Below are 16,256 nucleotides of genomic sequence, written 5' to 3'. Positions count from 1 at the left end.
GCGACTGGATAAGTGATATCGGTACTGGAGGTTTAATACAAAGAACATGTTTATTATGAGGAAAAGATGCTATTTCTTCAGTGCTCAGGTCATGTGCATTCAAAAGCTTCAATGAAACTGGAACTTAAACATGCTAAAGAACAGCTAGGTATGCAGCCTATCCTTAGCCCTGACAATAGCTAGCCAAGACACTGCAGCCAGTTTTAAGCTAGTTCAGGGGTCACGACCTTTAAGACCCAAAGAGCCGTTTGGAGCCGGTTTCCACGCAAAAGAAAACTCTGGGAGCCACAAATACTTTGTGACATCTAAGATGAAGATAACACTGTATATACTGTTTTTTACCTTTATGCTTTGTGTGAACAACTAAGGTGTGCTGCTTATGACATCCATGAAGTGCTACAGAGAAAATTACATTTTATTTATGTAACTAACACATTTTGAACTCTTAAAGAAATATAACAAAAGGAAAGCTGAACTAAAATGATCCAGCAAACAAAAACTGCTGTGAGCCGCCCTTATATCGCCTTTGGGCTTTTGGAGCCTTGACCTGACTTTTAAAAAAGATATATATATATATATAAAAAAGATATAAACAATGAAAAATAGATATTTGCAGAATTCTGCCTAAATATGTATTTTACCTGGTTAATGTGTGTGGCGGGGCGTGGTCTGCTGCACCGCTGCAGGGGAGGCGACACACCTGAGCGGCACCCGCAATCATGCCTCGCCGCCTTAACGTCTGTGCTGTTGTGTTGGTGTGTGTCGGGCTGTGAGCTGCAAAGCTACAGCCGGCTGTGTGCGCACAGCAACCGTGTGTGAACAGTGGTCAATAAAGAGATGCTGAAAAGCGCGTTCATGGAAACATCGTCGGGTCTGCTGTGATATGTTTACAACGGGACGTCTGCTCCTGAACCTCTGCGCACAGCGTCTGCAGGTCGGGGCTGTACGAAGTCACTTTATCTTTACAGGACTGTAAGCTGTCGTCTGTGAGGCGTGAGCGTGTTTGTTTTAACACAGTTCACGGTGGAGCTGATGTGACGCTTATTTTGAGCGATAATAATAGAATATAATTTTATTTTTATATTTTAATATCACAATAATCTTTCAATTTAGAACACAAGTTATAAAAGAACATAAATAAAATACACTTCAGCTAAATACTTCTAATTTATTTTCCCAAACCACGTGGAGCCGCAGTGTAAGGACTAAAGAGCCGCGGCTCCGGAGCCGCAGGTTGTCGACCCCTGAGCTAGACCTTTATAGCAACATCTTATTACATCAACTTTCATGAAACAGTTAAATGTAAGGAGCAGGGACGTGAAATAGACATTAATCTCATTTAAAAGCATATACCTGTGAGTTATGCCACCGTTATATTCATTAATGAAGTAACTAGATCGCCTATAGCAGTTCAGTCCACCTAAAATCAACTCTGACTTTTTAACTGCTTTTTCTAACTTTCTCGCTGAAACCCTGCTCTTATCTCCAAATATACTACTGCTTTTAACATGGACAACACATCAAATTCAGCCACAAGAGATTTTATATGCTGGCTGGACAATTTTGGCTTACACCAATATATGAACGTTCCCAAACACTCCAAAGGACACATTTTGGATCTTGTTTGCTGCATTGGTGTCACCCCTAAGAACTGTGCTGTTTTGGCCTCTTTCAGACCATAAATTAGTTTTATTCAGTGTTAGTCTCCCACTATACAAAAATAAACAAAACCGCTCAATTACTTTTAGAAATATTAGGGGCATTGATCTATCAGCTCTTTCCCATGGCATTAATAACTTACCTACCATTGATGCCTCAGCTTCCATAGACGACCTGCTATCTCACTATAACAATGAACTTATCAACCTCTTAGATACCTTGGCTCCCCAAAAAACTCGAACTGTTTCTTTCTCTCGCTCTGCACCATGGTACTCATCTGAACTTCGCCAACTTAAAGCTACTGGACGCCGCCTGGAACGTCTCTCCAGGAAAACAGGACTTACTATTCACAAGGACATGTATCTCAGTCATATACAACACTATAAAGAAGCTATTCATCATGCTAAATCTGCTTACTACACCTCTGTTATTGAATCCGCTGAAGGAAACACTCGCACTTTGTTTTCTACATTACACAATACTGTTAAACCCCCAGATACCTTTGCCATACATACACACTCTGCCAGTCTGCAACAAATTTATGGACTTGTTTTACACCAAGACTGAGAATCTTCATCAACACTTGCCCTCGTCCTGTGATATGGTCAAATGTATCTGCATTTTTTGTCCTTCTCAGCTGTCATCCTCTCTGTCCAATTTTGAACTTCCCACAATAACTCAGCCATCTTCCATAATTACAAACTTAAAGTCGTCATCGTGTAAACTTGATCCACTGCCGACAATTCTGGTCAAACTCTCATTCCCGTCTCTTGCCCCACTGATTGCTAATATCGTACACTCCTCTCTTATATCTGGTTCTGTTCCTTCTTCCCTTAAAACTGCAATAATAACTCCCATACTAAAAAAGAACGGTTCAGATCCCTCCAATCTAAATAATTTCAGGCCAATTTCAAATCTCCCTTTCTTAGCAAAAATTCTTGAAAAGATAGTGGCTGCACAGGTTCATCGTCATCTCACTGGAAATAACTTGTACGAACAGTTTCAGTCCGGCTTCCGTTCATGTCACAGCACAGAAACATCTCTAGTAAAAATCACCAATGATCTTCTGCTTGCAGCTGACTCTGGACTCATCTCCATCTTCATTCTCGACCTTACAGCAGCTTTTGACACTATCTCCCACCGCATCTTTCTTCACAGATTAGCATCTATTGGCATCAATGGTACAGCACTCGCCTGGTTTACCTCTTATCTCTCTGGCTGCTCACAGTTTGTTCAGTTACTCCCTCACAGATCAGCATCTACTCCAGTTAATTCTGGTGAACCCCAAGGCTCTGTCCTGGGTCCTTTACTTTTTATCATCTATCTCCTACCCCTAGATAATATTTTTAGGAAGCATAATATCCAGTTTCACTGCTACGCAGATGACACCCAGCTCTACTCTTCGTCCCTCACTCACACCACACAGTACCGCCATACTTGTCAATGCTCTCGTCACATCTCATCTGGATTGCTGTAATTCTCTTCTCTATGGTTTACCTCATAAATCATCCATAAACTGCAGTTGGTTCAAAATACAGCTGCTCGTATTATTTCCAGAACTAGATCCACTGAACATATAACACCAGTTCTTAAACAGCTCCATTGGCTCCCAGTTCACCTCCGTGTCAAGATCCTGCTTCTCACTTTCAAAGCGCTTCATAACCTCGCTCCTCCATATCTATCCGATCTTCTCCACACATCCTCGCCCCTTCGTACACTCCGCTCTTCCTCAGCTTCCCTTCTGTCAGTTCCACCTGCTCGCCTGACTACCATGGGACTCAGAGCCTTTAGTTGTTCTGCCCCGAGACTTTGGATGCACTCCCACTTGCTCTCCGGACCACACACTGTCTCACCACTTTTAAATCACTACTCAAAACCCATCTGTTTAGAATTGCATACACCTGATCTGTCTTAGGCCATTTTTACCTGCTCAGTTTTTATATTTGCTTTTATACTTTTATGACTGTTTATGTCTAAATTTTATCTGCCATGTTTGCTATATATACATTTTTCTTATGTTTTTTATGGTATTGTTTACGTGCTACTGTGAGGTGACCTTGGGGGTCTGAAAGGCGCCTATAAATAAAATCTATTATTATTTATTGTTATCCGGTTGTTCAGTCTGACGTCACTAGCCGTGTCTGGGCCTAAACTCCGCTGCAGGTCCATATATCAAACGATCACTGTGGCATTACTGAGAGTTGAAAAACTGTCTAAAGTCTTTCATATTTAATAAAATGATCAGCGTTCTGCTCTACCAGGTGTAACAATTGAGTTTAACATCCAGGCATCCATGAAAACGGAATTTATGACATTTAACGGAGTTAGAAGTTAGCAGGAAGTTAGCTCGCTAGCTTCTATCTAAATACAATATAGCATGTCCTGACTGCGGGGTTTTGGAAACAAATTAAAACGTACAGCTCTGCTATCACTTCCAGCATAAATGAAGACAGAAAACTAAACAGCAGTGACGTTTGTAGGGTTACTGAAGTTTGGCTAGCTGGTATATAATGATGTGCTACGTGACCGCTAGCGACACAGCTATGTTAGCATAATATAAACAAGCTAACTTTTTTCCCACTCGATAAAAGTTAACGTGAGTGTTCTCGGTGGTCAGGAGCAAATGTAATCGCATGGCAGGATGCTGTAAAAGGACCAAACTTCAGCCAGGAGAACAACTGAGATAATCCATCCACAATACGAGGTTAGTGATTCATATACTGCTGCATGGGCTGGGCTGTAGTTACATCCTAAGGTTTTAAAAACTGAGCTTAAATAAATGATTAGCGGTAATAAAAGCCGAGGGAGGTCAACAGGGATCACTGACTGTTTTAGGAGCTTTTTGAGATCAAATAGAAGAAAATACAAAACATTAAACATGTTAACAACACAAAAGCCATATTAAACGCAGACTACTTTAGGTCCGGAAGTAGGATTCGTCGTGTCATCCCTGAACAACCGGATAGTTTCTTTCAGTGTTTTGGAATTTTGGTTTCTTTACAAAATAAATTCAGGTGAAACTACATTTTCATGGAGCAGCAGTTTTCTGTCACGCTTGTTTCAGACAAGCTGCCGAGCTGTGAACCAAAGACTGAACAGACTGGGTCACTGCAAATCTGTGTGATGGAAATACCTATTTATTGATTATATCACATATGTGTTTATTGCACACGGTCGTGAGACAGTTGGAGACATCCGGGCACCGTTTATCGGGTTAAACAGATGGTGGAGCCTTTTGTTCTTGGCACCTTGGGGGGGACCAGCGTAGCAGCGCCCTGCTGAAGGCCCACTCGCTCTCATCCACACCAGAATAAAGGTGTCGATTACAGCTGACTGTGTCTGTGGACTTTGTTAATTAAACTTCTGCCACACCTGCACGTTTCACGATCAAAGCCCTGTTTAAAAAAAATGAAAGGATTCTGGTGATATTCCTTTTTTATTATGATTATCCACAAATACTTCAAAGCTCAAACTAACATTCACTGCATCCTTCTAACAAGCATAGATCTGTGTGTGTAACCTATTTATTTAGACTGAAGCTACATGCAATGTTTGCTAGCATTTAATTGGAGGAACAAGTGGATCTCTTTCTTTTATCTGGATTCATTCACCCTAACATGTGTGACCAGAGGCCTGGATTTTGGCTTATCCCAGTAACTTCAGTGTAAACTCAGACGAGCAGACTAGGCATGAAATCACCGCCTACTGACCAATCAATTCTCAGAAATAGCGTCACCTGGAAAATCTCTCTGCAGGAAGGTTTGATAGGCTTTTCAGTTGCATCTAAAGTCTTTGTGTTTCCATGATAAGCAAGCGAGTGTGAGATCCTGCATTCAAGGTGGAAGGCCAAAGCGGGCCAGCAGAGAGGCGAGTGTGAGAGCCTGAGACCAGGCTGGAGGGCTGGCATAGATCAGGAGGGAGGCAAGTATGAGAGTGCAGAAAGGCTAGAGAGAGAGGAGGGCCTGCGAGAAGGTTGCAGGGCCTCTGGAGACCGGGATGGTGAATGGATAGCATAAAGAGATGGAGGCTGATGCAGCTCAGAGGATGAAGCACTTGTTAACAGGAGCACAAATGTGACTTAAAACAGACGAGACTTTGATAACACCATCTTGAATGCCAGCTTTATGTTGACTTACCCTGACTTTAAGATTTGAGTGCCTTAGGAACAGGAAAAGCAGAAACCATACGTAGAAGAAGAGAAAACACAGAAACAGGATGGACTGCGGGTCAGCGGTCCATTTGTGGAAAAGAGGAGCTGAAAACACCAAAGGCACACATTTCCTGCCTATATATTTCTTTAGTGATGAGCTTTGAAATGTGGCCATGGAACATTATGAACAGAAATAGAAGCTTGCAGGTTCTAATTGAAAGCCTATCCTAAATTGGATCTTGAATTCGGGACAGGTGATATGGTGACAGCCAGAATTTGCCAAGGGGAGGATTTAGCCCTCAAAAAATGTCACTCATCCAAGCAATCTGAGTATGAACGACTGGAAAAGGGGCTACAAGGGATCACTAAGGGTTTTGTCTTAGGCAGCAGTTGTCCTTCTCTCCTGGACGGCCTGGAGCTTTCGTTGGGTGCCCTCCCAGCTGGGATAACTGCATTTACTTGATGTGATATTCTTCTGCTTCACTGGGCGCTACATCTGGTGACACCCAGTTTGTGCTTCTGTGGATGTGTCAAGCTGATCCATATGCACTGGTTTACAGTACATCATCAATGTCCCCCCTTACTCACCGTCTGCATATGATTGATCGTGAAACTGACCTCCCAGCCCATTGTTCCTTCAGTGGGCTGGTTTCAGTCACTGTGCAAATGTCCTGTTTATAAGGTTGAAACCTGCAGTCAGCTGAGACTGAAGACGTCACCTGATGAGTGAAAACGCGACGCCCTGATGAACTGAATCAACCTTTGGAACATGGATGACTGAGCATGCATCAAGATGGAAAGCACATCACAGCAATTAAAATTCTGAAATGACCTCTTAACTATTACTGACTCTGGGAAATCTGCTGCTTTAGTACTTTTAGACCTCGGTTCTGCTTTTGATATCATATATTATGGTGTCCTTATCTCCTGGCTGTAGGACTTAGTGGGCATCAGAGGGACTGCACTGGAATGGTTTCAATCTGATTTTACTAATCACCTTTGGCTCTGCTTTTAAAGCTCTCCTCACTGAGGACAGGTAGCTAACAGGTGACCAGTTTGTCACACAACCATTCACACTCATGGGAAATTTAGACTCACCAATTACCTAACTACTAATGGCATGTCTTCAGACTGTGGGAAGAAGCTAGCTACCAAAAGGAGGACCTACACAAACACGGGAAGAACATGCAAACTCCAGGCAGATGACGGATTTGAACCTAGGACCTTCATTCTGTGAGGTAACAGTGCTACTCGCCATGGCACAGGGTTAGGGTTAGCCTAAAGCACCAATAAAAACTCAAAACTGAAATTTGTGCTGCTATTTTCTGTGCTGTCTAAGTTCAACTCAATTCAATTTTATGTATATATTCACAACAACAGTTGCCTCAAGGTGCTTTGTATTGTAAGGCAGACCCTACAATAATACATACAGAGAAAACGCAACAATCATATGACCCCCTATGAGCAGCACTTTGGCGACAGTGGGAAGGAAAAACTCCCTTTTAACAGGAAGAAACCTCCGGCAGAACCAGGCTCAGGGAGGGGCGGGCCATCTGCTGTGATTGGTTGGGGTGAGAGAAGGAAGACGGGATAAAGACATGCTGTGGAAGAGAGACAGAGGTTAATAACAGATATGATTCAGGGCAGAGAGGTCTGTTAACACACAGTGAGTGAAGAAGAAACACCCAGTGCATCATGGGAATCCCCGGCAGCCTACACCTATTGCAGCATAACTAAGAGAGGATCCAGGGTCACCTGGTCCAGCCCTAACTATATGCTTTAGCAAAAAGGAAAGTTTGAAGCCTAATCTTAAAAGTAGAGATAGTGTCTTGAAACCTTGATGAAGCTAAAAGTTAAATATCACAGTCTCAAGAGTGAATGATAGAAGTTACCAAATCAGAATTTTCTGCAGGCTTTCAAACCTGCACTGGTACTAATATAGCACTCCATTTAAATACTCAGAGTTCTTTCTACTACAGGTCACATACATCCAAGCATACACACTCATGCTTCAGTATTTTGCCCAGGAATACTTTGACACAGAGACAGGAGGAGCTGGAGATCGATCGACCATCCTTCCGATTGGTAGGCAAGCTGCAGTATCTTCGCAAGAACCTTCTTTTCAGCACAAACATTATAGGACTCACCCCCTCCACCCGATGGTAAGGCCCAGCAGAGTTCTCCAGGTCCAAAAGGACACCATTGAGAGACCATGTGAAGGTAAGATCCATAGCTGCATCATGGGAGGCATGGCACTGGAGCGTCACATTCTCGCCCTGATTTATGTCGGCATTAGAAGGGGCCAGCGTGATCTTGGTGGCATCTGTGAGGGGGTAAATAGTTCTGATTAGCAAGACCTTGTCCAAATGTCTGAAGATACCAAAATAAAAAATAAACAAGTCTGACAGTTTGGAAAATGTATTCATAGATGTTCTTGTGTACCATTCAAATGCTTTCTTGTTTTCTTCAGTCAGCGGTGCAACATGTCCTGGCCTTACAGAGGGCGTTTTTTAAATCGACAAACAAACTCGTTTTTTCCAGGATAAATGAAGAACTTCTAAATAAATGAGACACCATTTCCTCTCCAGCTTATCTGGAGGGGTAATGTTGGGTTTGATTATTATTTGGGATTAATATAATTAAAAATCTTTTACTGATTGAATAATTATGTAGAAACCTGCAGAAATATCAGTGAAAATGTAAGAATGTGTGGGGCAGATGTAGACATGATAACTGGTACCAGCAGCTTCTCCCCACCAGATTGAACCGGTTAGATAGACAGATGCACGTTCACATGTAAAACTCTGCCAGGGGGTCACTCTCTTTTGGGAAGACTGAGTGTTTTACGCCTGTGGTTTTCTAAACAGACCAGTTCCATGTACATGATACTTTTTAATTATTCAATGCTTTAATAAATAGTAATCAAAAGAAGAAGTGTTTTACTGGTGATTCGTCAGGGTGGATAAACAAACATGTTAACAGCTATCTGCCTTAAGGTGTGCATTTAAGGTCACCAGGTCAAATAATTCTGATTGGAGGCTTTCTTTTTCGGAGGAGCCGCAGTAGTGAACACAAGACAATCAACCACTGTGGGACTAGAGCAGCGGTCCCCAACCCCCGGTTCTCGGACCGGTACCGGTCCGTGAGTCGTTTGGTACCGGGCCGTGGTACCGAGGCTCAGGTGTGAAATGTCTGGTTTTCAGGGTTTTTATCGGTTTTCAGCGTTATTTTGTTATCGTTTTTATCGTTAACTCGGTTTTCCTGGGTCTTTTCACGTGTGTTATGAATAAATCTTCTTTTTTTCGGTACCGGTACTGGTTTTATTTTGTTGTATTTATCTGCGACACCTTAAAGGCCGGTCCGTGAAAATATTGTCGGGCATAAACCGGTCCGTAGCGCAAAAAAGGTTGGGGACCACTGGACTAGAGGACTCATATCCTTTCATTACAGGGACACTGGTGTTCCAGCAGTCTCCAGTTCACGTACACTTTTTTGAATTGGTGGGTTGATCTGTGGCTCCTCCAGTCTCCATGCCAAAACTAAGTTTGATTAAGACAGTGAACCCTGAGTTCCTCCTTTTGCATTCATCAGAGTCTGAATGTTATATATTGTCTCGTTCATGCTTGATACAGTCGAAGGTTCAGGACCACTCAGTTCTATTAATTTACGAGAATGCGTTTTCAAACATAATTACATTTCAATGAAATAATTAATTCATGGACGTGTGTCAGAAGAGAACACAAGCAATCCAAAGTGCACAGTTAAGCTTATCTCGACTTTGAGATGATTATAGCGACTAGCAATAGGAACAAAGGCTTCAACTCACTGACATGTGGCATGAGGTTGTTTGTTACTTATGGCTGAGTTGTTGAGTTGTGTACCTCTCACAGACAGGTGTCCAGTGCTGTTGGCTTTGCCGAGGTAGTTTTCAGCAAAGCAGGTGTACTTTCCTTCATCTGCTCTGCTGATGTTATAAATCCACAAGATGCCATCTGGAGTTACTGCTATTCTGAGAAAAGACACAGTACAATATAACCCTTAATTTAATCTAAAACATTGTATGTGTTTGTACATGGAAAACTTAACTTATTCCAAGTTGTCTACGGAGCTTAGAAAGAAAGAAAGACAGCGACTGGACTTCTTAAAGGTTCGTGAAGACATTTCTTTCCTCGCCTAAGAGGTGTGTTCAGTGCTAAAACCAAATGTTTAAGAGTCCCAGGTATTTAAACTCTAGAGGGGTTGACCCTTTAGTCGATACTATTTATCATTTACCTCATCACATGAGCCAAGGTGTCATTTCCACCAGAGGTTTCAGGTGAAACCACTGTGAGCCCTTCTCCCACCATGTGACCTACTTAAGTCACCTAACGCAACAGTCAGTACGAGACTTATCAGTCTTTTAAGTGTTGTGGATGTTATACATGGTTATGCTGAGGATATGTCGGCCAGTTTCTACTGGAAATTCCTTTTGTTAGTGAGGAATTTGCATTTGCACTGTTACATTTTTATATTTTTACTGAAGAAAACAGCTGCTTGTTTCAGTGAAAATACATTGATGGTTTTTTTTGCACTAATAAAGTTGTGGAGTTGTAAAGTATTTTGTCTCACGTCAATTATGTTGTCAGTTATATCGTTATCGCAAATTTCCAAATATATATCGTGATAAATATTTTTGGCCATACTGCCCTGCCGTACGCTCAAATTAAACTTTTCTTTGCTCAAATTAATTTTCTCCCCAAAATGCAATGTTTGTATACAGGCACAAACATAACATTGGTTTATTTTGAGTGTTTTTCTTCTTCATGGGAGGCACATACATTGTTCCATATGCTGAAGTTGAATGCTTTTTGGCAAGTGCTGTTGTGCAATACATATAAACGTCAGAGAGCTGATATTTGACCTCACTGAGATGTTGAGTTCTAGTTTTGTACTCGCCAATGAGGAGTACATTCTTTGGGAATTAGAGTATAACATGCTAACATGCTCATTATGAACAATGATCATAATGCACGATGCGATGTGCTGCATGCACAGTTAAGCATTATAGCGGAACGTGATTACTCGTTTTTTTTAAATGCCTTTGTTATTATATTTTGACATTGTCCATTAAATTGTTCTTAGTATTTCTTAGTTTCAGACTCAAATGTTTTTCCTCATTTAGTCAACTAAGAAATTGGTCACCAGGAACATCCAACCTGGTAATGACCCACGCCTTTTTTCACACCTTGGCTCATGTAATGAGGCACATGATTAAAACAGGTCAACAACACTCTTAAGGGACAACCCCCACTAGGGCTTCAATCCCTGGGACTGGTTTTAGATTTAAAGAAGCCTCTTGGATGAATCCAGTCGGTTTCTTTCCAAGCTCTAGGGTTTAAAGTTTGTCTGCTATTATTGTAGCCAAACAATTTTGAATTCACACCATTTGCAGATGAGTTTTTGAAAGAATGACAAACTTACATATATCATTAGGTGTATAAATGTACACCACTAAAGTGAATTTTAAATCAAACAATCAATATGTAATCTACCGTACTTTTTGGACCATAAGGCGCACCGGATTATAAGGTGGACTGTCAATGAACGGGTCTGTTTTCATACATAAGGTGCACCTGATTATGAGCATTAAGCAAACAAAACAGTCAGATAAATCAAACTTTACTCAGCTCATTCTTCTTGCTTCCTCCACTTCTGTACCATTGATTCATTAATGCTGTATTCTCTCACAGCGGCTCTATTCCCATGTTGTTGCAGTATATTAATGACTAACCTCGTACTGTGGATGGATTATCTCAGTTGTTCTGACTGAAGTTTGGTCCGTTTACAGCATCCTGCTATGCGATTGCATTTGTCTCTAACCATCAGGAACCTTCACGTTAACTTTTATAAGTGGAAAAGTGTTAGTGTTCGTCCTCCAGCTTCACTGTTTATGTTATGCTAACATAGCTGTGTCGCTAGCGATCACGTAGCACATCATTATATACCAGCTAGCCCAACTTCAGTAACCCTACAAACGTCACTGCTGTTTAGTTTCCTGTCTTCATTTATTTTGGAAGTGATAGCAGAGCTGTACGTTTGAATTATTTCAGAAAAATCTCAGTCAGAACATGTTTAGGTGGAAGCTAGCGAGCTAACTTCCTGCTAACGTCTAACTCTGTTATATTTAATAAATTCTGTTTTCATGGATGCCTGCATGTTAAACTTAATAGTTACACCTGGTAAAGCAGCAACACTGATGATTTTATTACAGATGGAAGAATTTAGACTGTTTTTACCTCTCAGTGTTCGTTTGACTTTAGGACCTCAAGAAGAAGGAGTTTAGGACTTGAAGCAGGCAGAGTCTGGGACCCAGATCACTCCGCGAGGCTCCTGACTACAGTAGCTGTAATGCTCCAACAATCCATCAAGCGGTGCGGCTTCGAAGCTTAGCAAAGTCATACTAAAACATTTTTGACAGATTTTTGAGCGCCGTGTAGCACATAAAATCAGTTTGAGGTCAGTAAGCACAACCAGAATTCATACATAAGGTGCGCTGTCGATCTTTGAGAAAATTAAAGGATTTTATATATATATATATAATCCTTATATTGCAGAAAATACGGTAAGTGCACACTTTAAATTTAAATTCAAGGTATTTAACAAAGGTACTATATTAATTGTTATGTTATTACAGCCAATTTTGTATATTGTCTACCATCTCCAAAAACTTAAAATTAACAAAACTGTCTCTGTCTATATATTGTTTTTTAAGTATAGGTTATATATACTTGGCTACTCTGACTGGTATGATAGACTCCTTTACTTGCAACAACATCTCTCTGGACCTCGTGTTGAAAGTTCCATTAAAAATAATAATATACAAATCAATGAGTTCAGTGCTTGGAACAACAGATATTTTATCTGTGTCATTTATCATAGAATAGCATGGGAACAGGCCTCAGCTAGCTGTGAGACTGCTTTCAGTTGTTCTTGTACTGTTCATGGAATAGAAGCTTACAAAAATGAAAGACCAAGCAGCCAATGTTCTTTTGCAGCCATCTGTGTGCATCACACTTTGGCCTGAGATGCTACATGAGGGTGCACAAAACAATCAGTGCTAGGATCGACTTTACTGACCATGGTAGTTGACCATACATGCTGTTTACACTGTAGTATGAACTGTAACACTGGCTTAGCTAGGGAAATACCTGCTGCTGTTGGTGAGCAACTCTGTTCCACGACTCCAGAACAGACTGGGCTTCGGGGCAGCTCGAGGGCGACAATCAATCATCACCTGTCCCCCTCTAGCTGCTGGAATAAGCTTCCTTACTGGATTCAACCGGAAGTCTGGAGCCTGAACTGAAAGGAAGAGACACACAAGGATAGGGGAACAAAAGAGAGTGGTGCATTGCTGTCAATTGTATCTCCTGTTTGTTTTAATCCAACGAAAAATTAATACGTTTTTTTACACGTAATGGCATGCTTTTATTATGTTGTCTTTAGGAATTATCAATACACCTTTTTACAGGTAAAAGTAGAATAGATTGAAGTAACAAGAGTCCTATTTATGGGCCAGCAACTAAAGAAACAGGTATCTGTGTCTATCACATAGACATAAGTGAGAATGCTGAGACAGTGACAGTCAGTGAGAAGGACTCTCGCTGGGGTCAACCCACAAAAAGTTACTGGACCAGACAATATACCTGGACGTGTGCTCAGAGCCTGTGCCAACCAGCGGACATTTTCAACATCTCCCTGAGCCAAGCTGTTGTGCCACAGTGCTTTAAAAACACCACCATCAGACCAAACTGGACCCACTACAGCTCACATACCACACAAACCGATCAATGGATCTCAGGTTGGACATACAAGATCCATCACACTGAGCACAGGAACTGTGTTCGACCCCTCCAGAGGATTGTGTGGAGCACATCGTTGGCAGCTCTCTACCCAGCCTACTGGACATTTATACCTCATGCTGCATTCATAAAGCCACTACCATCATGGCTGACCCGCATCACCACCCCCTCCAACTTTTTACTTCTCCCCCATCCAGAAGACGACTCTGCAGCATCAGGAGCAGGTTGGCGAGATTGTGCAATAGCTTTTCCCCCAAGCAGTCCAGCTCCATGCTGCTCCCCTCCACACTGGACTCTCTTCTCCACACACACTTCTTTGGACTACATAACACTTTCCTCTCACTGTCCTCTGTGCATCTTCCTTTGGTTTTGCATATTATAATTTGTATTTTTATTGTGTTGTGGTTTGCAGTGTTTTGTGTTGTTTCACTTTCAATTAGTTTAAAAGGAAAAGGCTGAAAATTTAAATAGTTAAAAGTTGAAATGTAAATAGTTGGTCTTTGTATTTTATAATTTGTTTATTGCATTTTATGTGGAGTAAATAAATAAAAGTATACTTACGGTGGCCCCTACAGACAAAGCCCGTACAAACTCCGAAGCATGTGAAACCTCCAAAACGCAACAGAAGTGCTCCAGGATGCTAGGGGGCAGTGTGGAGCTTTTGTTACCGAATGGCTACACAAGCCAGGAAGTGACAACGACCGATTTGGTGTGTGGTAGTAACAGGTGAGTGCTTGTGTATAAATACACAAACAATACACATATGCTTTCAATTGTGTAATAATAATAATAATGGATTGGATTTATATAGCGCTTTTCAAGGCACCCAAAGCGCTTTACAATGCCACTATTCATTCACTCTCACATTCACACACTGGTGGAGGCAGCTACGGTTGTAGCCACAGCTGCCCTGGGGCAGACTGACAGAAGCGAGGCTGCCATATCGCACCATCGGCCCCTCTGGCTGTAATTTAAGTGATCTTGGTAGCTCTGTTTTGGAAGTTCAGTTAACTCTAGAAATGTGTTTTGGAGTTTGTACGTGTTTTGTCTCTAGGGGCCACCGTATATATTTATATATAAACATATATAAATAAAACCACTTTTTTTTACATTAGTAATTACTTTTATCCATAATTTTATATTGTTGTTGATAATAAATTAATTAAAGCAACAAAACAACCTGAACAACAACAAAACAACCTCTCACTGACTCTTGGCTGACTCTTGGTGGCGCTGTCACTTGGTGTTCGCTCGCTCTGTGGTAGAGTATCACTTCCTGTTCCTGTTCAAACACAGTGGTGTTTCTGAGTAGCTTATTTGCTTAGCGATTTAATTAACAACTTTTAAATACATTCTTCTTTCATAGTATAATCTTCACGTGCTTCCTCCGAAGCACACTTTCTGTGTACTCACTACCTAATTTATAGCCAAAGTATTCACTCACTGTCTCTGTACTGTCTCGCTAGCCTAGCTTAGCTCGTAGCCGACTCATTAGCACCATGGCTACTTCACCTGTCCCTCCTGCACTTTCTTGCTCATTGTGTCAGATGTTTAGTTACTCCTCGGCCTCCTTTAGCGGTAATGATATCTGTAACAAATGTAGCATATTTGCAGCGCTGGAGGCCAGGATTACTGAATTGGAGACTCGGCTTCGCACCCTTCATTCACCCGCAGCTAGCCAGGCCCCTGTAGCTGGTGCAGCCGAAAATAGCGTAGGCCCCGCTAGCTGTTCCCCGGCAGACCCCAAGCAGCTGGGGAATCAGGGCGGCTGGGTCACGGTGAGGAGGAAGCATAGTCCTAAACAGAAGCCCCAGGTACACCACCAACCCGTTCATGTGTCTAACCGTTTTTCCCCACTCGGCGACACACCCGCCGGGGGTCAAACTCTGGTAATTGGCGATTCTGTTCTCAGACATGTGAAGCTAGAGACACCGGCAACCATAGTCAATTGTCTTCCAGGGGCCAGAGCAGGCGACATTGAAGGAAATTTAAAACTGCTGGCTAAGGGTAAACGTAAATTCAGTAAAATCATAATTCACGTCGGCAGTAATGACACCCGGTTACGCCAATCGGAGGTCACTAAAATCAATATTGAATCGGTGTGCAACTTTGCCAAAACAATGTCGGACTCTGTAGTTTTCTCTGGTCCCCTCCCCAATCAGACCAGGAGTGACATGTTTAGCCGCATGTTCTCCTTAAATTGCTGGCTGTCTGAGTGGTGTCCCAGAAACGATGTGTGCTTCATAGATAATTGGCAAACCTTCTGGAGGAAACCTGGTCTTGTTAGGAGAGATGGCATCCATCCCACTTTGGATGGAGCAGCTCTCATTTCTAGAAATATGGACAAATTTATTAAACCCCCCCAAAATATGACTATCCAGAGTTGGGACCAGGAAGCAGAGTTGCAGTCTTACACGCTTCTCTGCAGCTTCTCTCCTCCTGCTACCCCCCCAAAAACCCATCTCCATAGAGACTGTGTCAGCTTCCAAAAAGACAAAAAACAAACTAAAAACCAGCAACAAACAACTTAAACATAAACAATCACAAAGAAAGAACAATACAGTATCCACATCTGAACCAAAGAGTAAAACAGTGAAATGTGGATTATT

The 16,256-nt window shown here is 41.8% G+C and overlaps 1 protein-coding gene across 1 annotated transcript in view; it reads right to left on the bottom strand.

Annotated features, from left to right (window-relative positions):
• cntn2 (contactin 2) overlaps positions 1 to 16,256 on the bottom strand; it is an 81,250-nt gene that overhangs the window by 12,577 nt on the left and 52,417 nt on the right. Inside the window, exons 11-13 of the mRNA XM_026169168.2 lie at positions 12,997 to 13,147; positions 9,691 to 9,818; positions 7,957 to 8,132 (exon numbers count right to left, since the gene is read on the bottom strand). Coding sequence (XP_026024953.2) covers positions 7,957 to 8,132; positions 9,691 to 9,818; positions 12,997 to 13,147 — 455 coding nt within the window. The remainder of the gene's footprint in view (positions 1 to 7,956; positions 8,133 to 9,690; positions 9,819 to 12,996; positions 13,148 to 16,256) is intronic.

The sequence above is a fragment of the Astatotilapia calliptera genome, chromosome 5 (genome assembly GCF_964374335.1).
Source record: "Astatotilapia calliptera chromosome 5, fAstCal68.1, whole genome shotgun sequence".
Lineage (NCBI taxonomy): Eukaryota > Metazoa > Chordata > Actinopteri > Cichliformes > Cichlidae > Astatotilapia > Astatotilapia calliptera.
The sequence above is the reverse complement of the archived record's forward strand: the minus strand, read 5'-3'. Positions and strand labels throughout refer to the sequence as shown.